Source organism: Nomascus leucogenys, chromosome 4 (assembly GCF_006542625.1).
Source record: "Nomascus leucogenys isolate Asia chromosome 4, Asia_NLE_v1, whole genome shotgun sequence".
In the NCBI taxonomy this organism is placed as follows: Eukaryota; Metazoa; Chordata; class Mammalia; order Primates; family Hylobatidae; genus Nomascus; species Nomascus leucogenys.
Window position 1 is genome coordinate 113,294,346 of NC_044384.1, and position 25,144 is coordinate 113,319,489.

Genomic DNA, 25,144 nt, shown 5'->3' on the forward strand with positions numbered 1-25,144 from the left:
ATTTTCCTAGTTCTTGGTATGATGACTGATTTTCAACCTTGGACATTTTGGATGCTGTGTTATGAGGCTGGATATCATTTGGATCTTCTGTTTTAGTCTTCTTTGACATCAAAACAATGCTGTCTGGTGGAGGTAGAAGTGCAGGTTACTCTATTGACATCCGAGGGTAGAGGTGAGGGAGAAAAAGGAGAGAGTGCCTAGTTACTGCTGGGTCAGGATGAGAGTTCAGGCTGCCCACTAAGTCTCCCCTGATACCACCTTGGCTGGGAGGGAGAAGGATGCCTTGTTACTACTCCCCATCTGGCCTCCACTGACATGATAGAGAACATTACTGCTGGGCAGTGGTGAAAGTCTTGACTCTCTACTAGACCCCCTCTGACACCCAAGAAGGTGGGAAGAAGGTGGAAGTTTAGGTTCCCCATTTGGCCTTTGCTGGCAGGGTGTAGGTAATACTACAATTTTTCCTATGGTTTAGCTGGAGTGGTTATTGTCTACAAACTTTCTTTCTTGCAAGACTGTCCCTTTCTGGTCGTTTGGCTAGTAAGAGCAGGTTTTCCTTTTTTTTTTTTCTTTACCTATACTCATTAGTTTATAGGTTTCTGCCTTCTCCATACTCAGTCTGAGATCTATTAGGCATAGGCAAAAAGAAAACCTTAGGCCAGTGCCATGTCATTCCATAGGTCCTGAGGTCTCTAACCATTCTATCATCTTCTCTCCACCTTTCAGAGTCTCTTTATATTTGTGTTTTGTATAATGTCCAGGGTGTTTTGCCTGTATTTAGCAGAGGGAATAAGGAGAAGTGTTTTCACTCTACGTTGTCTCAGAACCAGACATCCCCAAGGGCATTTAAAACATTTATTCCATATCATCTGGCAAATAGCAGCCAGTGGGGACAATGTTCCCCTAAATTGATGGTGCAGTCCCTCATCTTCCACCCTTACCAGCCCAGTGTTCTGCTGTGTGAATTTTTTTTTTTTTTTTTGAGACAGAATCTTGCTCTGCAATGGCATGATCTCAGCTCACTGAAACCTCAGCCTCCCGGGTTCAAGCGATTCTCCTGCCTCAGCCACCCAAGTAGCTGGGATTACAGGAATGTGTCACCATGCCTGGCTAATTTTTGTATTTTTTGTAGAGACAGGGTTTCACCATGTGTGCCAGGCTGGTCTTGAACTCCTGACCTCAAATGATCCACCCGCCTCAGCCTCCCAAAGTGCTGGGATTACAGGCATGAGCCACTGTGCCCAGCCTGTCTTATTTCACTTAGCATAATATCATCAAAGTTATTTGATGTTGCAGCATATGTCAGAATATCTTTCATTTTTAAGGCTAAGTAATATTCTTTTGTACATATATACCACATTTCATTTACCCATTCATCTGTTGATAGATGTTGGCTTGGTTATACCTTTTGTCTATTGTGAATAATGCTGCTACAAACATGGGTATACAAACATGGCTTCAAGACCCTGCTTTCAATTATTTGGCGTATATACTCCCAAGTGGAATTGCTGGGTCATATGGTAATTCTGTTTGTAATTTTTTGAGGAATTGCCATACTGTTTACTATAGCAGCTATACCATTTTTATTCCCATCAAAAGTGAACAAAGGTTCCAATTTCTCCACATCTTCACCAATGCTTGTTACATATATATATATATATATATATATATATACATATATATATATTTTTTTTGATAGTAGCCATCCTAATGGGTATGAAGTGGTACCTGTCTCATGGTGGTTCTGATTTGCTTTCCCTAATTAGTGATATTAAGCATATTTTTATGTGCTTATTGGCCATTTGTATTTTTTTTCTTTTTGTTTGTTTCTTTTTTTTTCTCAGATGGGGTCTCGCTCTGTTACCCAAGCTAGAGTGCAGTGGCGCAATCTTGGCTTGCGGCAACCTTCGTCTCCTAGGCGATCTTCCCACCTCAGCCTCCCGAGTGGCTGGGACTGCAGGTGCATGCCACTACGCCTGGCTAATTTTTGTATTTTTTGTAGAGACAGGGTTTTTCCACGTAGTCCAGGCTGGTCTCCAACTCCTGGGCTCAAGCAATCCACCCGCCTCAGCCTCCCAAAGTGCTGAGATTACAAATGTGAGCCACTACACCTGTCCCTCATTTGTATATATTCTTTGGATAAACTTCTGTCCAAGTCTTTTGCCCATTTTTGAGTTAGGTTGTTTGTTTCTTTTGTTGTTGAGTTCTAAGAGTTTTTTTTTATACATTCCAGATATTAACCCCTTATCAGATATATGACCCAATATTGTCTTTTTACAATTGGTCTGTTTGAACCAGCATCCAACAAAGTCATACTATATCAGTACATTTGATCGTTATGACCCAAGTCTTATCTAATCTAGAGGAAATCCCTCTCCCCAATTCTCTCCCTGGTCATTGACTTGTGGTGGAATCCACGTCCATCGTCAGGCAGAATCGTAGTTTTGAATTTCAACTATGCTGCTGCCCTCCAAAGTTTCCTGCTTTGCCTTTGATAATTTCAGCAGTAGATTTTCCTTATTGAAAAAGGAAAGTTTCTCTTTTAAATGCTCATAGAGGACTAAAACTGAAAATGCGAAGAGGAAGCTTTATCTACATTTGGGAACACAGCTAATGGGAAGGAAGGCACTGGAGACAGGCAGGTGTGAGGAGTGTGAGGGTCAGATAGGGGTGGGGAGAGCATATTTGGGTCAACAGCCTGGCCTAAGAGAAGAGAGGCTTTTCTCAAGAGGGGACCAGCCCAGGACTGTCTTCCCAGCCATGGGCAGCACATGGCAGATCCTGGGGGCACCGCCAGGGCCACACTGTGGCTCTGATCCCCAGGGGATGCTGGAGAGAAAGGTTCAGCCTCAGGAGTTCTCTGAGTACACAGGGCCTTCCCAGGAGTCCCTGAGGGCACAGGGGCAAGGCTGGGGAGGCTACAGCATCCAGGTGGCTCAGGAGCCAGGACATGGCAGCAGATAGACCACTGAGAAAAAAGCTACTGTCACTGGCAGTGTCTGAGCACTCTAAAATGTCACTAGAGTTCTCTCTGGAATTATGATGTGTGAGTTTTTTTCTTTATCTTTTCCAAATTTTCTTAAACAGTGAAAAAGCAATATTTTCTTTAAAAATAGATTAGTACCTTTAGGATTAACATAGATGTGCCTAAAGAAGATTATTAGGAGTAACAATGCAGTGCTCAGCGGCTGAAGTTGGGGGGGTCCTCCGGACTCTCTTTGGAGCATAGATCAGCCCCTACTCAAAGACTGGGCCAGGACCCAGGAGCGTGGCACAACCCAGAAAAGACTGAACATGGCCGGAGGAGGGCAGTCTCCTGAGTGTCTGTAGCTGAGGTCAGTATTCCTGGTTCTGCCTTCAGCCCTGCTGAGGACTGAACCTATGAGGAGGGGGCCCAGCTTTCAGGAAGCCCCTGCCAAATCCAGGCTGGAACCCACCCAGTGGACCAGCTTCTCTTACCCACATTACTGCTTCCAAACCTCTTCCACTCAACACACACAAAAGTTTCCAAGGTAGAATATTCTTTATTATTATAAACTCAGGATGCAAGATATATTCCAGGATACAGGAAGAATGGCAAATATCGGCTTTTCTCAGATATCTTTGAAGTTATCTTAATGCATACAAAACAAGTAGAAGATGCTTCTCGAGATTGCTTTAAAATGCCCAATATTAAAGGGGAACAGGTGCATGGCAGCTAAGCGCCTCAACAAGATCATGTAGAGAGGGGCCTCTATTCCCTCCCAAGATCCTAAGAAAAGGCACCTTGCTCCAGTCTGGCTGAAAGTGGAGCAAAGAGATGCATTTTCTATTGGATTTAGGGTCCTAGGGTCTGCCCTGGGGCGCAGACACCTAAGACCATGGCACCTTCTCCCCAAAGGAGAGCTTGAGGGTAAAGTACAAATCGCTCTGGGAAAGAGAGAGGGAGAGAACAGCTGTGTCTGTAGTTCATTGTTGTGTGAGTTTAAGCAGCTCTCCTCCTCTATCTGTGCTTCATTTGAGGTATAAATACTGGTACATTGGGTCCTTTCCAGAGTTTGGTTTCAATGAGTAGGGACACGAGAAAAGGAATACAAGAGTGCCCAATTTTTGTTCAGGGACATGGTTGGGCTCCCTCAGTGATGGGACTTTCCCACCTAGCTGTTCCTGGAAGCTGTACCTAGAAAAACATGTGTATGCAGGTGCCTGTGTGTGTGAGAGTACACGTCTGTACATATATGTGTGTGTCTGTGTGTGAGTTTATATGTGCCCATGTGCCCACAAGCTTTGGGGCAGGAGGCTTTTATATGGTTGCTGTTTGTAAACAAATAACTTTGTAAGGCAATCAAGGTACAAAGTTGGTGGGAAAGCTCTCTGCGGGTGGCCCAGGGAGGAAGGCTCCCTGCTCACATCATTACAGTGACTCATCCCCAGAACTCATACTTAATGAATATGCCAGAGGCCAGGATCCCTTCTTATGCCAGGTGAAGCTGAGAGCATGACCACAGGCATCCTGACAGGCGGAAATGAAAAGCAGCCCAAGCTGCTCAGGCGAGTCTCTTGGGGACTTGTCACTACTGAAGGTTGGGCAGAAGCTGGGAGGTGTGAAAGATGCAGATGAGAGGTGGACCCATTAGGAAATAAGGCTCAAGGTGGGATCTCCTTGGGCTGGGCTAAACTGCTTCCCCACCTGCCCATGGGGAAGGAGGAAGTGGAATGGGAGGTGTGCAGAGAGGCACTGAAGCATCAGTAGGCATCATTGTGGAAGAAGCTGCCCTAGCAGTGTCGTGGTCACAGCAGTGGCCAGCATGTAGTCCAGCAACAGCCAGCTCTCCCGCAGCCAAGACTGGTCTCCCCCAGGAGACCCAGAGCTATGCTTCACCATTTCCTACAGGGATTCAAACACAGCTACTCTCTGTTCTCCCCATCCTACTCCTCAAGTGAGGAAACTGAGGCTGAAGATGTATGAATGGCTCAGAGCAGAGCTGGCTCTTATGGTCCTTCTCCTGGTCCCAGCTGGTCCTGTTCTATACTGTCCTGGCTGATAATCCAGCAAGTGGACATGCCACTCACAGCCACTGGTTCCATGCAGGACATGAAATGTGGTGTCCAGCTGCTGCAGATGTGTCTATGAAGTTGGCATCTCCAGGAATTGAGAGGTAAGTAGAGCACAGATTCCTCCTACAACCAAAGGAGGAGGCAGGGCAGAAGTACATGGACAGGCAGACAGATATACACACACCCAGGGCCTCAGAACCGTCTTTAGGGCAGGGACAAGGCCTTGGCGAGGCGAGTCCAGAACCAAGATTTGGTGCAGGGGTTGGTGTAGTCGCAGACAGTGATGAACCTCAGGATGCTGGGGAACTCTTTCTTCATTGCCTTGTACTTGATGGGGATCAGTCGCTTCTGATGGGCACCTGCAAGCCAAGGGGTGCCATGCTGGCATCAGGCCCTTGCCCCATAGTGGGACAAGCCCAGTCTTCAACCCCAGGGTTAACAACAGCCATCCCCCATTTAAGCACCCCGGCACACATTCACTCACACAAAAAGGCACATACATGCACACATGCTCAGGTGTGCAGAGATCTTCAGCAGTTCTTTGGTACTGCATCCACAGCCCTTGGGGAGGGAAGGCTGACAATCCAGAGGCCCCACCTACACATTCCCTCATTCTCTTGCCAGAGCAGGGTTGGGCTCACCTGGAGAGAGGCTGAGTGCAAATTTAGTCTGGAAGTCACATTCCTTGCTCTGCAGATAATCATCAGAGACAACCACCACCATCCGGCGGCACCTAGGGGAGAGTGGGCAGGCTGCAGGTCCTGTGGCAACTTAGTTCAGCATATCCCCTGGGAATAGCTTCAGGAAGGGCCCACTGTGCCCTGGCTGGACAGTGCACAGCTAGGAGGAGATGCCCAGTATCTGGACCCCAGGGCAGGGCTTCATGCATCCATGCACCCACCCCGTGGCCTTCTAGCCAACCTCTTTTCGATGAGCTCACTAGCAATGGACCAGACACAGGTGCCAGGCAGGACATCGCGGTCAGACACACACAACTTCAGTCGATAGTTTGTCTGTTCTAGTTGCCGGATCATCTCCTGCACAAACTGGATGTCGCTGGGGCAATAGCAGATGAAGGCATCGAAACGCTCAGGCATATGCCCTGGGTGCAGAGCACAAGGGTGGTGGTCAGAGCTCCATGGGAAGGCTTGGGAGGGGTCCAGCCAAGAGTCCCCTGCCTAGGCAACCCTGGGCCCTGCACCCTTCCCAAGATGATACTCCTCAGAGAAAGTGCCCTTTCCAGGAGAGGAAAGATGAATACCTCAGGGGCTAAGCTCTGGATTAACCATGAGACAGACATTGTTTCATGAGCATCTCACAGCAATCCAGAGGTAGGACTATTATTTCCATTTCTTAAGTGAGGAAACTGAGGCTCAGAAAGATTAAGTGACTTGCCCAAGGTCTCACAGCCCATCTGCTTCCAACACCCATGCTCTTAACGCCACAATGTACTATTCCACCTGTCCCATGGGAACAGTATTGGACCCTTACCCAGGGGGTCATCAAGTGTGGTGATGCCCGCCAGCTCTGCTGTCCGTGGGACACTGCTGTCTACAGCGGCCACCTGTAAAGGCTTCTCAGCCTCCTCCTGCTGCTGCTTCAAGATATACTTTTGGCAATCCTCCTCTGTGGGGAAGAGACAGGGTAAAGCAGGCTCCCTGGGAGTGCCTACCTCTTTACCCACAGTCAAGATCCAGCCGCTGTCCCACCTCCTCTGGCTGGGTTGTTCTAGAGGGCTTCCCCAGTTCACTGGTGCCACGTGAAGCTCAACAGCTCTGAGAAGTTGAGCTCCCACTGGCTCTAACTGACCCAAAGGGATGTCAGTGGTGTTCTGGCTTTCTGGAAGGCCATCAAAGTCAGGTTTGTATCTTTGTCCCTTCCTAGGGATCCTAAGAATGGTACCAAGGTAGGTCTGCTTCTTCTGGGATCCAGGGCAGATGTGAGCAAGGGGCTGGGCATGCCAGAAAGGCTCAGGAGACCCACTGGTTATGGTGCAGTGAGGGCAGTGATTCCAATTCAGCAAGGTGTGCCTGTCTGTGGGCGGCTGTACCCAACGCCTACGCATGTATATTATGTAAGTGCCAGTGAGTAGAAAGAAGGGCTGCATTTCCCCAGGACTTGAGGTTTCTAAGACAGTCCACTGTCAGTCGCCCCACCTGTCCTGTTACTCTACTTGAAACAGCCCAGATGCCCCCACAGAAGCCTGATTCTGACTCCTGGCCCTACCCGAAAGCCTCTGCCTAAGCTGCTTCCTTCCCATCTCCGCCTATCCGGACCTTTGTCCAGTCCTTCTTAATAACCGGGACCAGTTATTAAGAAGGAACGGGACCCTCATGGTTCTCCCTCTGCAGGCTTCTCCGGGCCCCCAAGGCAGGAAATGGGGTCTCTCCATGGGAGCCAGGATGCTGAGGCCGCGGAAAGTCAGCCTCCTCACCCCCCAAGTACGAAGCCAGGAAGGGGACGTCCTCACCAATGCTGGGTCCCAGCTCCAGCAGCACGTCGTCGCGGCCCAGCTTGGTAAGCAGTTCGAGCAGTCGGCCTACCGAGGCGCCAGGGCGTCCCTGCCAGGCGTCCAGCAGCCTGCCAGTGGGGTCGGCGTGTGTCTCCAGTTGCCGGATCTCCAAGTACTCAAAGTCCATCTCCTCCGCCAGGGCGGTCCAGTCGGCCGCCACCTGTGTCCGCACATTCAAGAACAGAGACAGGCGGCGCCGCACTCGCATGTTGAGAGCAGCCAGGGGAAGGGAGGATGTGGAGGAGACCGGGGCGGCAGACCCCGCGCCGGGACCTCCTGCAGCCATGGCGGGCTGTCCTGGAGCCTCAGCGCGGTCGGGTCGCATTGTCTGCCAGCGCTTCCTCTTTCTCCTACGGCACCCGCCCCGCCCCGCCGGCTTTCGCTTTCCGAGAAGCGCCGCCCTGCCCTACAATCTGGAGCCCCGCGCAAAAGTGCGGAGGCGGGGGCGCCCACCTCTACCCTTGCGGTCTCGAGGCGGGTGATGTGGGGGCGTGAGAAGTAGGAATCTGCCTTTTGAGATCTGAAGAGGTCCACGGCACTGCCCTTGAGGGTCTGGTGATGGTGGTAGTATGTTGGCGGCGGAGTGAGGACGACCCTCCTTCGGGGGTTGTAGGAAACGGGCCTTGCTTTTTGGGATCTGGTGGAGCCACAATTCTTCCACGGGGGAATCTGAGGGGTTCATACGGTCCTGCCCTCGAGGATGGCGAGGAGGGGACAAGTGGGAAGGCACCAGCTCTGCCCTCCACTGCCTCTGGGGAACACGCACTCCTGCCGGTGGGAGTACGGGAAGATCCCTGCTGTGCTCCCCGAGGTGGGAGTGGGAAACGGACAGCTGCCTTCTGGAGCCTGAGGCATGCCGTGGCCCTGCCCTCGAAGTGGTTGGGGACGTCATGACACTAAGTTGGGGACCACAAGGTACCCTGTCCTTTGATGTCTGTGGGAAGCCCAGCACTACTCTCCAGGGTCTCAGGTAAAGACATGGCCCTGCTATTGGGAGTCAAGGGGGCACATGGCCTTGCTCTTTAGGTTTAGGGACACAGTCCTGACCTGCGGAGCCCTGGTTCATTCATTTACTCATTGAACAAGTTCTTATTGATCATCTACTAAGTGTCAAGCGTGTCGCAGGCTCCCCGGATACATGGTACCTCTCTGCCTTGGTGGAGACCCCAGCCTAGCACGGGAAATGGGCACTAATAAAATCATTCCAATTGGATGTAAAACTGGTAAAAATGTGAAATGTTCATTCTCCAGTTAGAGAGCTTGTCACATCCCGCATCTCTGTAAAATCTGTTCTCCCGGCCAGCCCGGAAGCCCAAATTCCCTGTCTTCTCGAAAGAATGGGAAAGCCCAACCACGTCGGAGCAGGACTCGGGCGTCTCGGAAGCATTTAGGTCCCCCAGCTCAGGTACTGGGACCAGAGGGATAGCAGAGCCGACTAGGAAGTGGGTAGAGGAATTAGAGTCTCGGCTTCCATCTCCAGCCCCCAAGCAGTAAGCGGTCCTGGCTACCCAGCCTTCCGTTTGGCTGCTGGCAGGAGACAGGGATTTGGGGGTCAGGTCTCGGGTTTGGCTACAAAAGGTGGAAAGACTTCCGGTCTGCATTTCTGGGCGGGGATTCGTAAAGATACACCTTCTGGTTGGCTGCGGTAGGCTAAGGTAGGCGGGGCATTGAGTGGAAAGCTCGGCTGGGCGGTGCCTGTGGGCCCTCCTATAGAGGGCTCGGTAGGCGGTGGCGGGGAGGGGCGGGTTCCCAGGCCGACTCACCTTATGGTTGGCTGCGGCTGGAGGTGGGCGGGACTTTTGGAGGGTCGCTTGCGTCTGTTCGCGGGGCTGTGGGCGGAGTTGAGGCCTTGGAGGCTGAGATGTGGTTCTGCGCGTGCGCGGACGGCTGTTAACTCCGCGGTCAGTTCCCGGACTTGTGACTGGTCTGTAGGGTTGACCTGCGCAATGCAGAGGCTGCAGGTAGTGCTGGGCCACCTGAGGGGTCCGGCCGATTCCGGCTGGATGCCACAGGCCGCGCCTTGCCTGAGCGGTGCCTCGCAGGCCTCGGCCGCGGACGTGGTGGTGGTGCACGGGCGGCGCACGGCCATCTGCCGGGCGGGCCGCGGAGGCTTCAAGGTGAGGCCCGAGGGTCTGGGCGCCGAGTGTGGGAAGACGCCGGCGCGGGCTGGGGTCTGGTTCGTATGTTTGGTTACCCTGGACGCCGGAGGCAGCTCCGCACCCAGCTGTGGTCGGTTTGTCTCCCTGGGGTGGGCATGGGGGACTGGGGGTCACCGCGGCTGCTCTTTCTGCTGCAGGACACCACCCCCGACGAGCTTCTCTCGGCAGTCATGACCGCGGTTCTCAAGGACGTGAATCTGAGGCCGGAACAGCTGGGGGATATCTGTGTCGGTGAGCGAACCACTCAGGCCCTGCGCTGGGCCCTCCCCGTTCTTCCGTTCGTCCAGAGCTCTCCTCACCTCCCCACCCCGAGTTTTCACTGGGGGAACCTCCATGGCCTTGAGCTTTGAAGGGGTCCTGCCCCTCCACACCTGTGGGTATTTCTCGTCAGATGGGAGGAGATACTGAGAAAAGAAATAAGACGCAGAGACAAAATGTAGAGTGGGCCCAGGGTACCGGCACCGGTCTCCGAGTTCCCTCAGTATTTATTGATTACTATTTTCACTGTCTCGGCAAGGGAAGTGCGGCAGTGTGGGGGAAAGGAAGAGAGATCAGACTGTTACTGTGTCTATGTAGAAAAGGAAGACATAAGAAACTGTAGGGTCCAGCCCCACAGGGTCGGTGGGTCTCTCCCTGTGTGCGGCGACGAGAGAGTGTAGAAATAAAGACACAAGACAAAGAGATAAAAGGCAGCTGGGCCCGGGGGACCACTACCACCAATGTGCGGAGACCGATAGTGGCCCCGAATGTCTGGCTTTGCTGTTATTTATTGTTTACAAAGCAAAAGGGGCAGGGTAAAGAATGTGAGTCTTCTCCTATGATAGGTAAGGTCACGTGGGTCACGTGTCCACTGGACAGGGGGCCCTTCCCTGCCTGGCAGCCAAGGCAGAGAGAGAAGACAAAGAGAAAGACAGCTTATGCCCATTATTTCTACATATCAGAGACTTTTAGTACTTTCACTAATTTACTACTGCTAGCTAGAAAGAGCCAGGTGTACAGGATGGAACATGAAGGTGGACTAGGAGCATGACCATTGAAGCATAGCATCACAGGGAGACGGTTAGGCCTCCGGATAACTACGGGAAAGCCTGACTGGTGTCAGGCCCTCCACAAGAGGTGGAGGAGCAGAGTCTTCTCTAAACTCCCCCGGGGAAAAGGTGACTCCCTTTCCCGGTCTGCTAAGTAGCTGGTGTTGTTTCTTGACACCTTTTGCTACCCCTAGACCACGGTCCGCCTGGCAACGGGCATCTTCCCAGATGCTGGCGTCACCGCTAGACCAAGGAGCCCTCTGGTGGCCCTGTCCAGGCATAACAGAAGGCTCGCACTCCTGTTTTCTGGTCACACCTCACTATGTCCCCTCAGCTCCTATCTCTGTATGGCCTGGTTTTTCCTAGGTTATGATTATAGAGCAGGGATTATTATAATATTGGGATAAAGAGTAATTACTACTAATGATTAATGATATTCATATATAATCATATCTAAGATCTATATCTGGTATGACTATTCTTGTTTTATATTTTATTATACTGGAACAGCTCGTGTCCTCGGTCTCTTGCCTTGGCGCCTGGGTGGCTTGCCACCCACAAGAAACTCCATTTTGATCTGTACTAAGAAAAATTCTTCTGCCTTGAGATGCTTTTAATCTGTAGCCTTAGCCCCAAACATGTGCTCACAGAAACATGTGCTGTATTGAATCAAGGTTTAAGAGATTTAGGCTGTGCAGGATGTGCCTTGTTAACCATTTATTTGCAGGCAGTATGCTTGGCAAAAGTCATCACCATTCTCCATTCTCAATTAACCAGGTACACAGTGCACTGCGGAAGGCCACAGGGACCTCTGCCCAAGAAAGCCTGGGTATTGTCCAGGTTTCCCCCCACTGAGATTGTCTGAGATATGGCCTCGTGGGAAGGGAAAGACCGTACAGTCCCCCAGCCCGACACCCGTAAAGGGTCTGTGCTGAGGAGTATTAGTAAAAGAGGAAGGCCTCTTTGCAGTTGAGATAAGAGGAAAGCATCTGTCTCCTGCTTGTCCCTGGGAATGGAATGTCTCAGTGTAAAACCCAATCATACATTCTATTTACTGAGATAAGAGAAAACCGCCTTATGACTGGAGGTGAGACATGCTGGCGGCAGTACTGCTCTTTACTGCACTGAGATGTTTGTGTAAAGTCAAACATAAATCTGGCCTATGTGCACATCCAGGCACAGCACCTTTCCTTAAACTTATTTATGACACTGAGTCCTTTGCTCACATTTTTTTCCTGCTGACCCCCTCCCCACCATTACCTTATAGTCCTGCCACATCCCTCTTGCCAAGATAGTAGAGATAGTGATCAATAAATACTGAGGGAACTCAGAGACCAGTGCCAGTGCAGGTCCTCAATTACTGAGCACCAGTCCCCTGGGCCCACTTTTCTTCCTCTATACTTTGTCTCTGTGTCTTATTTCTTTTCTCAGTTTCTCGTCTCCACCTTGCGAGAAATACTCACAGGTGTGGAGGGGCAGGCCCTCTTCAGACAAAACAGGGTGAACAGGTGATGGTTTTCCTGCTGAGAAGGTCAGCAGGAAAACGTGAGTAAAGGAATCTGCATCATAAATAAGTTCAAGGGAAGGTACTGTGCTGGGATGTGCATGTAGGCTAGATTTTTGTTTCTCTTTACCCAAACATCTCAGTGTAGCAAAGAGTAACAGAGCAGTATTGCTGCCAGCATATTTCGCCTCCAGCCACAGGGCGGTTTTCTCCTATCTCAGTAAATAGAACCAATAGTCGGCTTTACACAGAGACATTCTGTTCCCAGGGATGTGCGGGAAATAGAGGCCTTCCTCTTTTACTAAGACTAAGGTCTTTCCCTTCCCACGAAGCCATATCTCAGGCTGTCTCAGTGGGGGGAAACCTTGGACAATACCCAGGCTTTCTTGGGCAGAGGTCCCTGCGGCTTTCCACAGTGCGTGTCCCTGGTTAATAGAGAATGGAGAATGATGATGACTTTTACCAAGCATACTGTCTGCAAACATATTGTTAACAAGGCACATCCTGCACAGCCCTAAATCCCTTAAACCTTGATTCAATACAGTACATGTTTTTGTGAGCACAGGGTTGGGGCTAAAGTTACAGATTAACAGCATCTCAAAGCAGAAACAATTTTTCTTTGTACAGATCAACCTGGAGTTTCTTATGTCTTCCTTTTCTACATACACACGGTAACAATCTGATCTTTCTTTTCCCCACAACCTTCAGTCCAGCCCTCTATTCCACCGCTCACCTTGAAATACAGCAACATGATATGGCATGAGTCTTATCCAGCGGATGCCACCCCTAGGTCAGCAATCACTCTTCCACCTCTCTGGGGTGACAGCAGGGCTCAGAGGAGGATACCTGGGGAGATGTGCATTTTCAGAAACTCCCGTTTCACTTTTAAGGGCAGACAACCTGCTCATCTTTGCTGATCTGGAAAAACTGGGTGCATGGGCAAGTGAGCGTGGGACCCTCAGGGACAGGAGCTGGTGGATGACCAGGACAAGCTGTTGTATGGCTGGCTGTCCCTGCCCCAAACCCTGATGTTCCAGAGCTGCAAGTGAGCCTGCCAAGGGCTAGTGTCCTGAAGAAAGATCTGGAATGCCTCATCTCTGGTTTTCACAGCTATACCTTAGTGCCCAGAACACCACCACCTGGCACTGAATGAAAGTTTGTTGTCCACAGGAAATGTGCTGCAGCCTGGGGCCGGGGCAATCATGGCCCGAATCGCCCAGTTTCTGAGGTAAACTTTTCTAGTTCTAGCCACGGGTTGACCATTTTGACGCTTTACTGGGCCCAGGCCCCAGGAAACTCAGTGTGCAGGTTGGGGAGGATAAGGTTGGACACCAGAATGAGGCAACCAGAGTCCTTGGCTCCCTGCTCTTGTGGACTCAACCTCTCCCCTACTTTGAAGTGCTGAGCCAGGATACACAAAACCTTTGGAACTGGAGCAGAAGTTCTCTGTAGCTTGATTTTTAGCCAAAGCCAGGTTGTCATTTGCCTTTTGTAAGTGTGGATTCTGTCCTCATTTGTCAGGTGAGTAACTAAGTAAGAATGCTGAAAAGCGACTTTCAGCCTTTTTACTAGTTGAGCTGAGAACTCCAGTCGTATCCCACTAGCAGAGACTTTGAGATAGGGCAGAACCATGGGGAAGGAGGACCCTTAGGAGGAGACCTGGTCAACTTTCCTTTAAGCGCCTGCAGGGGAAAGGGTGCTTAAATTATTTTCATGTGTAGATTTTAGAACTGCTTGGCTTTGTACTTCTAGATGCATGGAGAAGAATAAATAGGAACATTAGCTAGTGAAGGAACAGGAAAACAAAAACCATCTCTAGGAACTGGGAGAGGTTTAGACTGCCCAGCCTGTAGTTCAAGGCCCCCTACAATCTGGCTCCAGACTTACCTTCCAGCCTCATCTCCTAGCTGCTTACTCACCTTGACTTTTCTTCGTTCAGTCAGCTGTGGGCCTACTGTCTTCCCTGATATGGTCATTCTCTCTCCTTGAAGTGCTAGCCCTACCTCCTCATTCTGCCCTGGACAGAAAGACAAACCCTGCCCAAACACAGTCTCACCATTTTGGCATGACTTATCCAGGCTCTCAGGCTGAAAATCAGAGCCCCTTTCTCTCCAGCAGTAGCTAGCCATGTACTTCCTTGTGATGTGGTTTGCCCTCTTGCCCTGTTATTTCAGTCTCTGCTAGTTGATTCATTTTCTGTGTGTTGGTTGGGCATCCTCTAGGGCACAGTGTTATAAGCATCTCAGCATCCCTCAGGTGATGCCTTGTGGTAAGTAGGTATTTAGTGAACACTTGGTGGATTGAGTGAAGGAATGGTAATTACCTACTAGGGAGTTAAGGGACCCTGGAGGGGTCAAACAGGCTGCACAGGAGGCTATCCACCTGAGAGAGTCTCTGCAGAGCCTGGCCTGGGCACTGGTTCAGAGGTTCCCAACTCTGGCTGCACACCAGAATCACCAGGATGCTTCCACTCCTCAGGTTCTGAGTCTGTGGGTCTGAGGAGGTCTGGAAATTTCCCTAGGGCTTTGTACTGTTGGCCAAGGCAGGTTACATCAGGAGGGGAAGCCCTACTAGCTTCCAGGGCTAAGACCAGTATGAGAGTCTTGGGGAACCTACCAGAGCAATGGATGTTAGAACATATGATGCCCATCAGAGTGCTTCGTCTAGGTGGGATCAGGCTTTCAAGAGTCCATGGGAACATGCAGCGTTAGCTATATGATTACTGGTAAGGCTGAGCGGTCCCTGGCCTCAGACTTTAGGCATTTCTTTTGCTCTGGTGCTCTGTCCCAGCAGCAGTTCCTTTTCTCTGTTCTTTGGGGGAAACAGAGATACATAGTTTTCATTTCTGAATCTTCAAAGGGAGAGAGAGAAGGATCCCTGTGGCCCAAACAGGCTTCCCTTGCCTTTGGGCTGTGCTTGGTCTTTGATTGAAGATTCTCATAGGAATGGAAGGGAATGTGCTTGTGGGGCCCTGGGGAGCAAGTGCCTGCAGAGATGGGGTCTGCCCAGTAGCTGCTCACCCCCATTCCATGGATCTGGCCTGGCATGGGAGCAGAGCTGCTGGGTTTGTTCCCTTGCCCTTTACATCCCTTGAGGGGGGCAGTTAGAAACATAGGACTGCTTTCCATGAGAGCCTGGCATGGAATTGGGGGCTGATTCTACTCTCTCACCTTCTGTTTCAGTGACATCCCGGAGACTGTGCCTTTGTCCACTGTCAATAGACAGTGTTCGTCGGGGCTACAGGCAGTGGCCAGCATAGCAGGTAAGTTATGACTGGGTGGGTGCCTTCGTCCTGGACCTGTGGGTTTGGGTCAGCAAAGTCGCTGTCTGCCGGGCAAGCAATAACGATTTCTGAGAGGACTCTAACCACAGAAAGAGTGCAGGAGCACCCCCTACCACTGCCCAAAGCCTTTTCTGAACACTCCTGGGTCTTCCATTTCTGAGGCTGGGGCTGAGTCCCATCTAGAGACCAGGTGGGGAAGAGGCTCCACTGCTTCCAGAACAGGTGGACTCTGGCAAAGGATGTTTATGAAATGCTTTTGTTGCAGGTGGCATCAGAAATGGGTCTTATGACATTGGCATGGCCTGTGGGTAAGAATTTTTTTCTGCCGGAGCTTATTAACCAACTTGTGACAATAAAACTAATTTTCATCAGAGTTCTCAGAGGCCATGGTTTCAGGATTCCCCCCATCCCCTTTAGGCAGCTGGCCGGGAGTGGGTTCTCACAAATGCAGGTTAAGAGTGGCTACCAACTCTGGCTGCTCAGGAATCACTCATACCTCTCAGCACTAGCAGGGGAGGGGAATTGGCCTCTAAAAGCTTACATTCTTGGAAATCTTTCAGGCTGGAAAAGATGGGAAAGCATTTTGAGAAAATCCAGCATTTGGGTTTCCTTTGGGGGCCCTTGTTGATTCATGATGCTGCTGAGAGAAAAGTTGTAGTTTGGGTTCTCTAAAGCCAGGGACAGCTGCCTACTGTATAACTAGTTTGTTCATTTTACTAGGCTGACTGTCCCTTTGTCTCCCCACCTTGGTACCAGTGTGGAAACTTCCAGCTGCCTATGGGCTATGAGGGACATAATTAGATCTGTGGTGGTTTGGTCACTATCACCTCCATCTAGACTGTGGCTCCATCATTAGCTGCAGCAAATGGAGCTGCAGAAGTTGTATTTGGCAGTGCCTCCAGGGAAGGTCAGGGCACAGGTGCCCAGGCTTCGGTGGGCATCTGGTGCTGGGAGGGCAGGGGAGTAAAGTCTTTGGCAGGCTGGGGGAGGTGAGCAGCCCCAGGGTTCTGACATGCCCCCGCTGCCTTTCACATCCTCTTTAGAGTATTTCTTGAGAGGACACATTGCTGGCCCCTGTCCCAGGGCTGTGGCAGCTGGCACTGAGTTGTACTGACCTATGTCTACAGTTGTAAATAAAGCCAAAGACCACTCTGCAAGGACTTTGGCTGGGCAAAGGCCACTGCCGTTTGATTTCTCTCGTGCTCTTCTATGTTACTGGGTGAGAGGTGGTGTGGATAACTTGAGAAGGGCTGGAGCTTTTATGAGTTTCTTAGAGAGTATCTGATTCCCAAGCAGGTTAAGGACGATGGTACTAGGATATTAAGATCTGGGCCAGGCCTGACACCCACATCATAGGCTGACTGTTCTCCATAGGCCTTGATCAGCAAGTATTTAGCACAGGGCACTCTAGTTGGAAGTGGGCTCTGGGGCCAGACTACCTAAATATGGATCCAGGCTGGGTCACCATGGACAAGTTATACAGTCTCTCTAGATCTCAGTGTCCTGATCTATAAAATGGGGATACCTAGCTCAGCTCTGTTGAAGTTGAGAAGAATAAATGGAGTAATAGCAACAGTTTACACTATGGAGTATTTGTCTGTCATGTGACTGACACTGAAGCACTCTAATATCTCAAAAGAATTCAGAATAGTGCTGGGCACATGAAAAGCACTCAGTCAAGGTTATCTGTTATCATCCCTTGAGGCGTTAGGGTCCCCCATGGCCTCAAAGCCCTTTTTTGACCATACTACACTGCCATCTCCTTCCTCTCACCTCGTAGCACTTCCTTGTCTATGCAGGTCTGATCGCCCTTTGAGCTCAGCTTTGTGGTTACTTTTATTTTTATTTTATTTATTTATTTTTTGAGATGGAGTCTCACTCTGTCGCCTAGGCTGGAGTGCAGTGACACGATCTCGGCTCACTGCAAGTTCCGCCTCCCGGGTTCACGCCATTCTCCTGCCTCAGCCTCCCGCCCTGGCGCCTGCCACCACGCCCGGCTAATATTTTGTATTTTTAGTAGAGGCGGGGTTTCACCATGTTAGCTTTGTGATCCGCCCGCCTTGGCCTCCCAAAGTGCTGGGATTACAGGCGTGAGCCACCATAGCTGGCCTGTGGTTACTCTCAAATTGTCTCTTCTCCCTTCTAAATTTGTGGGCCCTGAGGGCAGGCCCTGGCTTGTCGATGTGTTTCCTCCTCTGTGGCTGACAGCAGAAGGCTTTTCTCTGGAATTGCCAGTTGGCTGATTTAGCAGTGTATAGGGAAGCATAGCCTTGCCCCCAGGAGTGTTTATTGTGCAGTGCTCTGTCCTGGGGTGGGGGTCGAAATAGAGACAGGGCTCAGTACTCGCGACTGGGCCTTGCTGGCCAAGTGCCCTGCCTGTGGCTCCCAGTGGCCCACTGGTCTTCCTAGGGCTCCCTGGCTATTTCCTAGCACTTGCCAAGTGTTCAGCTATCTCTGGAGGAGTCCTGCTAGGGCCCAGTTCACCTTACCTTCTCCTCCTTTTCCTCCTCCCCAGGGTGGAGTCCATGTCCCTGGCTGACAGAGGGAACCCTGGAAATATTACTTCGCGCTTGATGGAGAAGGAGAAGGCCAGAGATTGCCTGATTCCTATGGGGTGAGTGCTCCCATAGCTCTGTGTTCTTGTGCCCTCTCTGTCTGGAGCAGGGGGCCAAGGAACTTTATCATCTCTGTGCCTAGCGGTGCCAAGCCTTGGCCTCCTTCCTTTGGGCATGGTCTGCTCCGCAGGGACTTTGGGGATGAGACTTGATGTTGCCCTTGACTTCCATTTCCTGAAGCCCCCAGGTCCTCTTTTTGCCCCCGAGTTTCCAAACATCGCCCACCTTGTCACTCCCACACTGTGGTGCTCAGTCATAGGAAGGACAATGGTAGCTCCACTCCAAAGCCTTGGGGGCCTAGAAAGTTGAGAAGGCAGTGGGAAGCTTGTGATGACTGAACATGCTGGTGAGGGGAATTGGGCCCTGTCAGGTGCAACAAGAAAAGTATGTGGCATTTGGCCGGGCGCGGTGGCCCACGCCTGTAATCCCAGCACTTTGGGAGGCTGAGGTGGGCAGATCACAAGGTCAGGAGATCCAGACCATCCTGGCTAACACAGTGAAAACCTGTCTCTACTGAAAATACAAAAAATTCACCGGGCGCGGCGGTGGGCGCCTGTAGTCCCAGCTACTCGGGAGGCTGAGGCAGGAAAATGGCATGAACCCGAGAGGCAGAGGTTGCAGTGAGTCGAGATTGTGCCACTGCACTCCAGCCTGGGTGACAGAGCGAGACTCCATCTCAAAAAAGGAGAAAAAAAAAAAAGAAAAAAAGAAAAGTATGTGGCGTTTGTATGGAACACTTTAGCTTCTCTGAGCCTCTGGGCCATCCCCAGGGTCTGTGGGCCAGGAGTCCTGGATGCACTAGACATATGAGGAGACTGAGGCTTGGAGAGGGGCAGTGCCGTGGTTTCTTTCACATACTGTATCTCCAAGATAAGCCTATAAAGCCAGAAGCCCAGGCTGGAAGGCCTAGCTGTGGCTCTAGGTTCTCAGGATAAGCATAGACCCCAGCCAAGGTGACCAAGAAGCTTAGGTTTGGCCTTTCCAGAGGAGATTTGGGAGTCCTCATCTCCCTACATTGCAGCAGTCTTCCTTGAGGCATAGGAGAAGCTGGCCAGGAGTAGCCAGCTAGTGCCCCCACCCAGGCCCTCCCCTGCTCCTTTTCTCCCCTGCACTGAGGCAGCTCACCCAGGGAACAAACTGTTTTCTGCAACTGCCCCCATGCAGGCTGCCCTCTCTTGGAGAAAGTCTCTTTGGTGTAGAGCTTCTCAGGATCTGGCCAGCATTGCTGACTTCCCTATCTGTGCCTTTATATCCACCTTCAGGGCAGGCTGTACCATATCCTGAGTCATCACTACTGTCTGTGGTATGGACTGGCCCTTACATCCTCTTCTGCCTACAGCCTTGGGAACCCAAAGTTCCAAGCACAGCTCTGCAGCCTGGTCCCTTCCTCTAGGCTGTCAGACCAATGCCCACACTATCTGCTGTTTGTGTTCTAGGATAACCTCTGAGAATGTGGCTGAGCGGTTTGGCATTTCACGGGAGAAGCAGGATACCTTTGCCCTGGCTTCCCAGCAGAAGTGAGTGCTGCTTGGGGAGGAATGTTTAAAGGGCTGGAGAGTGAGGTTTTGAGTCTATCCTAAATGGTCTGAAGTGGCACCATTTTGTGGTTACCGCTGGGCAGTGAGTGCTTTCCAGGCCTTGTGCCACTCAGGTTGGGGATGGGAAGTAGGAAGTGTCAGGGCCACTGTGAGCTGGTAGTACTTCCAGGTTCTATTACTGTCTGTTCATCCTGACTTTGCCCTAGCTAGACCTCAGTTTCCCCCTCTGTTATTTTCTGGCTGTGGTTTGGGGACTGGACACTGTAGCCTGGAGTGTGGGGCCAGCGATGTTAGGGACCCTGGCATCCTAGCTTCTGGACCACGCTGGGTCTGTGGCAGCATCCTGAGGCAAGAACTGAGGATGATATCAGAGAAACCCCAGGGGCTCAGGCAGGCTAAGATTGGCAAGTCCCAGCTGTCCAGAGAGAGGACAGCAAAAGCAGGGAGTGGTATCTGGGCCAGGTGGGCTTCCCTGAGGCAGTGATTCTTGGCCACATTGGGTCACATAACCATTTGAAAATGTGTTAGAAGCCTTAGATTCCTTCCACTGGAATGTCCCTGGGCACTTACACGCTGCACATATTTGCAAGGGTCACCCTTAAATACCTTGTGCTTTAAAAATGCTTAAATACAAAAATACATGAGTAATTTAGTATATGTCACTTTAAATAGGTGGAAACTGGGGAATAGATGACATCGAACTGTTGAGTTTGAGCAGAAATTTGGCAGAACCCAACACAAATATTTCTGGGGTTCCATCCTCAGTTTAGCAGAGAGAATCGAGCAGGCTTAATCCCTCTTGGACAAAGGGCTCTAAGTGGAGGCACCACCTCCAAACACCCTTCCCCACTTTGAGGTTGGGATTGGCCACGATCTGGAGGTCTGGGGCTGATGGTGAAGAAGGCCCTGTAAGGCCTTAGCCATGCCCTCAGAGCTCCCCCAAAGTCGAGCATGTCCCTGAATTTAGCAGCCTGAGCTTGTGTCTACCCAAATGGATAGGGGTTGGGGGCAGGGAGGAAGGGAACCCCAAGGGAACCTGAAGCTGGCTGTCCATGGTGCTGGCAGGGCAGCAAGAGCCCAGAGCAAGGGCTGTTTCCAAGCTGAGATTGTGCCTGTGACCACCACGATCAATGATGACAAGGGCACCAAGAGGAGCATCACTGTGACCCAGGATGAGGGTATCCGCCCCAGCACCACCATGGAGGGCCTGGCCAAACTGAAGCCTGCCTTCAAGAAGGATGGTTCTACCACAGCTGGTGAGACTGGTCCGGGGTGGGGGTGTGAGAAAGGAGGCCATGGCCATGCTGGGTGCTGTACTCTGGGAACCTGGAATAGACCAGGCCCCTCTGCAAAGCAGAAGTGGGAGGGCTGGGATGTCCTCAGCCCCACCCCGATGTCTTCTTACCCCAACAGTTTGCCCCTAGGAAACTCTAGCCAGGTGAGTGATGGGGCAGCTGGCATCCTGCTGGCCCGGAGGTCCAAGGCAGAAGAGTTGGGCCTTCCCATCCTTGGGGTCCTGAGGTCTTATGCAGTGGTTGGTGTGCCACCTGACATCATGGGCATTGGACCTGCCTACGCCATCCCCGTAGCTTTGCAAAAAGCAGGTAAGGTGGCTCCTTCACATCGTATCTGGGTCCCACCTGGATCCTGCAGCTGCCCTGCATGCTGTTGCCAGGGGCATGAGGGTGGTCCTGTGGGTGCTGCAGAGTGGAGGTGGGGTAGGCTAGTGTCCCCTACTTCAAGCCCTTCCTGACCCCAGCTGGGATTGGCTCACCCTTCTGGAAGAGACACACACCAGGCAGCCTGTAGGCCCATGGATGGGGTGGGCCCCAGGGGAGGCAGAGGGCCAGTGTGTCAGCTCAGGTCTTTACCTTGTCTGCAGGGCTGACAGTGAGTGACGTGGACATCTTCGAGATCAATGAGGCCTTTGCAAGCCAGGTGAGCCCTTGTTTCTCAAAGTTGCCTTGGCCCTGGACAGCCGAGGTGGAGTGAGCGGGCAAGTGGTGCAGGGGAGGGGTAAGAGGGCTGTAGCTGATGATCTGCCTCCTTCTAGGCTGCCTACTGTGTGGAGAAGCTACGACTCCCTCCTGAGAAGGTGAACCCTCTGGGGGGTGCAGTGGCCTTAGGGCACCCACTGGGTTGCACTGGGGCACGACAGGTCATCACGCTGCTCAATGAGCTGAAGCGCCGTGGGAAGAGGTAAGGCTTCGCTCCTGGCGGTGGGGTCATGGAGGGATACCCAAGTTAGGGCACCTGAAGGGCAGGGGATAGAGGTAGGTGGGCTTTGGATCATAATCTCGACAGACACAGTCCTGAGCACCATAATCCCAAATGTTGAAATCCCAAAAGATCAAAGTCCCTAAGGTCTTGGCTGGTCCAGAGGTAGTGAGTTATCTTGATTGTTCAGTTACAGATCAAACTCCATGTTCTACTCTTTACCCCCTTCTTACTTCTACACTTGACTAGTCAAGGAGAAAAATCCTTACTGTCTAAAATCCCAAAAATCACAATCTCAAAAGATTAAAATCCTGAATGTTGAAATCCTAATGTTGAATTCATGTTATGAATTCTAGGGAAGGTATTGGTGCATTTTCCGCTGTATGTGGGATAGTGCGTCATATTAGTTATACCATGTAACTAATATGATGCAACCATTACTTTGTTATTGTCTTTATTTGGAAATTAAGTATGGTTTAAGGAGATGTGAATGGGTGCTAAGTTGACAAGGAATGGACTTAATTTTGGGAATACCTAGACACCTGACAAAGCATTGTTTTGGGTGTGTCTGTGAGGGTGTTTGCAGAGGAGGTTAAGAGTGTGCATCTGAGTGGACCAGGTGGGGAAGATCTGCCCTCAGTGTTGGCAGGCACCATCTAATTGCCTGGGGCCTTGGAGAGAACAAATACGGAAGGTGAACTCTCTCTCTCAGAGCTGGGACACACTTTTTTTCTGCCTTGGACATCAGAAATTTGATTCCATGAAAGTGCATTATCACATTGACTTTGTAAGCCTTGTGCATGTACATAAAAATGTTGAAACTTCCTCAGTAAAAGAGGTGTGTTGTTTGTGCACCTGCATTTGTGAAAGATAAAATTTCTCAAGATCTTGGTTCTTTAGGTGACTACTTGTGCAGTAGTGACCCACCACAGGTTGGTTGGTTGGTTGACACAGGTCTTAATCCGGCGCCCAGGCTGGAGTGGAGTGGCTCCATCTCGGCTCACTGCAACCTCTGCTTCCCTGGCTCAAGCAATCCTCCCAACTCAGCCTTTTGAGTAGCTGAGACTATACGTGGGTGCCACCACACCCAGCTAATTTTTTGTATTTTTTGTAGAGACAGGGTTTTGCTATGTTGCCCAGGCTGGTCTCGAACTCCTGGGCTCAAGTGATCCTCCCACCTTAGCTTCCAAAGTGCTGGGATTATAGATGTGAGCCACAGTGCCTGGCTCCATCACAGTTTTTGATCACTCTCTTCAAAAGACGTAGGTTGTCCATCATGGTATTCATATAACTGCAGTTATAAAGCTGGGTGCACACGATTACCAGCCATTTATACAGTTTGCTTTTAACCTATTTATGAATACAGTTTGTCTGTTTATAATAGTTATACTCCTGTGACTATTGTTAGCATACCTGAGTGTTTATGCTTGCAAAAATTTGTAATTATTTCCTATTTTATTGCATAAAGTAGCCTGTGAAGTGTTCTGTTGTTTCTCAAATAAATCCCCTTTAAAAATGTATATATATATATTTTTTGACATGGAGTCTCACTCTGTTGTCCAGGCTGGAGTGCAGTGGTGTGATCTTGGCTCACTGCAACCTCTGCCTGTTGGGTTCAAGCAATTTTCCTGCCTCAGCCTCCCGAGTATCTGGGATAATAGGTGTCTGCCACCACACCCAGCTAATTTTTGTATTTTTTAGTGGAGACAGAGTTTCACCATGTTGACGAGGCTGGTCTTGAACTCCTGACCTCGTGATCCTCCCACCTCGGCTCCCCAAAGTGTTGGGATTACAGGTTTGAGCCACTGCGCCTGGCCTAAAAATGTAAATATCTTTTAAATCAATCTTTTAAAAAAGTTTTTTTCTAAGATGGGGTCTTGCTATATTGCCCAGGCTGGTCTTGAACTCCTAGGCACAAGTGATCCTCTTGCCTCAGCCTGCTGAATAGCTGGGACTACAAGTAGATGCCACCATGCCAGGCTTCCACATTATTTTTTCCAGAATTATATTTTCAGGATTTTGATCTTTTAGGATGGTGATTTTCAGGATTTTAGACTTTAGGGATTTTGTTCTTCCAGGATTTCAACATTTGGGATGATTGCGTTTGGGATTGTGTCTTTTGGGATTATGATCGATCCCTGGGGAGGGGAACATGCACACAGAAACACCCTGAACTGAGGATGTAGGGGCATGATCCCTGTTTTCCTTAAGGGCCCACCTTGAAAGGGATACTAGCCTGCAGTGGGCATCTGTCACCGTGTGTGTGCCCAAGTGGGAGGCCAGGGTACCGCTTGCCCACAGATCCGGTCTGATGGTTTTGCGTCCTACTTGTCCATGAAGTCCTTCTGGCTCAGTCTGGTCTGGAGGTAACTTGGTGGGTGCCTTTGCCCAGCCAATTAAGTTTTGTTTTCACAGGGCATACGGAGTGGTGTCCATGTGCATCGGGACTGGAATGGGAGCCGCTGCTGTCTTTGAATACCCTGGGAACTGAGTGAGGTCCCCAGCTGGAGGCGCTACGCAGACAGTCCTGCTGTTCTAGCAGCAAGGCAGTAACACCACAAAAGCAAAACCACATGGGAAAACTTAGCACTGGTGGTGGTGGCAGTGGACAGATCAAGGCACTTCAATTCATTAGGAAAATGTGAACACTGATGACATGGTATAGGAGTGGGTGGGGTGTTGAGCCACCCATCAGACCCTCTTTAGCTGTGCAAGATAAAAGCAGCCTGAGTCACCCAGGCCACAAGGCCATGGTTAATTCTTAGGGCAAGGCAAATTCATGGATGAGAAGTGCAATGGGCATAGTAAAAGTGCATGGTCTTCGCTATGCAATGAGTAGTGATTCTCAATGCAGTGGTCTCTACTGTGATGTGGTCTGTCCTTTATGTTTGCTCTGAGGACATATCATGAGGGCCTAGGCTGAGACCATTGTGGAAGGGGGTTCTTCCATTCCAGGAGCTGCCCAGAGGTCCCCAGGTCCCCAAGTCTGTGTCTTTGTGCTGCAGATCTGCTCCTAATCCCTGGGCGATGTTTATTCTCCAGCTGGGGCCTGGGGCTGAGGGCTGGGGCAGAGCCTCAGGGCTGGTGAGGCAACATGTATCTCTCATCATAGGAGCCTCGGCCCCGGAGCTGCAGGGTGCAGGACTTCTCACCAAGCACACCTTCCACCACCATCGTGGACTCGTACAGCTCACTACTCCTGTGGGGAGCATGTGGGGGCTGAGGTTAGGAGGCACCTGGGCAGGGGGTCC

The 25,144-nt window shown here is 50.8% G+C and overlaps 3 protein-coding genes across 12 annotated transcripts in view; 1 reads left to right on the forward strand and 2 right to left on the reverse strand.

Annotated features, from left to right (window-relative positions):
- Nucleotides 1-3,504: 3,504 nt before the first annotated feature.
- On the reverse strand, nt 3,505-8,057 carry MYD88 (MYD88 innate immune signal transduction adaptor). Of its 4 annotated transcripts, none has more exons than XM_003256858.4 (5): nt 7,508-8,057; nt 6,529-6,663; nt 5,959-6,139; nt 5,679-5,770; nt 3,505-5,396 (listed from the first exon to the last, which is right to left on the reverse strand). In XM_003256858.4, exons 1-5 carry the CDS (start codon nt 7,872-7,874, stop codon nt 5,242-5,244), a joined length of 930 nt encoding a protein of 309 aa, XP_003256906.1. In that variant the 5' UTR covers nt 7,875-8,057; the 3' UTR covers nt 3,505-5,241. The 4 variants fall into 4 exon arrangements, with proteins under 4 accessions (XP_003256906.1, XP_003256907.1, XP_003256908.1 ...); XM_003256859.4 differs by having other exon boundaries at nt 5,935-6,139; XM_003256860.4 differs by lacking the exon at nt 6,529-6,663 and having other exon boundaries at nt 7,508-8,041.
- A 1,241-nt stretch (nt 8,058-9,298) lies between these two features.
- Nucleotides 9,299-24,710, forward strand: ACAA1 (acetyl-CoA acyltransferase 1). Of its 2 annotated transcripts, XM_030812131.1 has the most exons (12): nt 9,299-9,666; nt 9,846-9,939; nt 13,411-13,468; nt 15,423-15,502; nt 15,789-15,831; nt 18,039-18,137; nt 19,575-19,655; nt 20,742-20,932; nt 21,101-21,280; nt 21,559-21,614; nt 21,730-21,875; nt 24,309-24,710. In XM_030812131.1, exons 1-12 carry the CDS (start codon nt 9,316-9,318, stop codon nt 24,382-24,384), a joined length of 1,455 nt encoding a protein of 484 aa, XP_030667991.1. In that variant the 5' UTR covers nt 9,299-9,315; the 3' UTR covers nt 24,385-24,710. The 2 variants fall into 2 exon arrangements, with proteins under 2 accessions (XP_030667991.1, XP_030667990.1); XM_030812130.1 differs by having other exon boundaries at nt 20,742-21,280.
- The window catches only part of DLEC1 (DLEC1 cilia and flagella associated protein), a 92,179-nt gene continuing 91,550 nt past the window's right edge, over nt 24,516-25,144 (reverse strand). For all 6 annotated transcript variants that reach the window (XM_030812120.1, XM_030812119.1, XM_030812118.1 and 3 more), the window contains one exon: nt 24,516-25,092. In XM_030812120.1, coding sequence (XP_030667980.1) covers nt 24,969-25,092 — 124 coding nt within the window. In that variant the 3' untranslated portion in view covers nt 24,516-24,968. The remainder of the gene's footprint in view (nt 25,093-25,144) is intronic.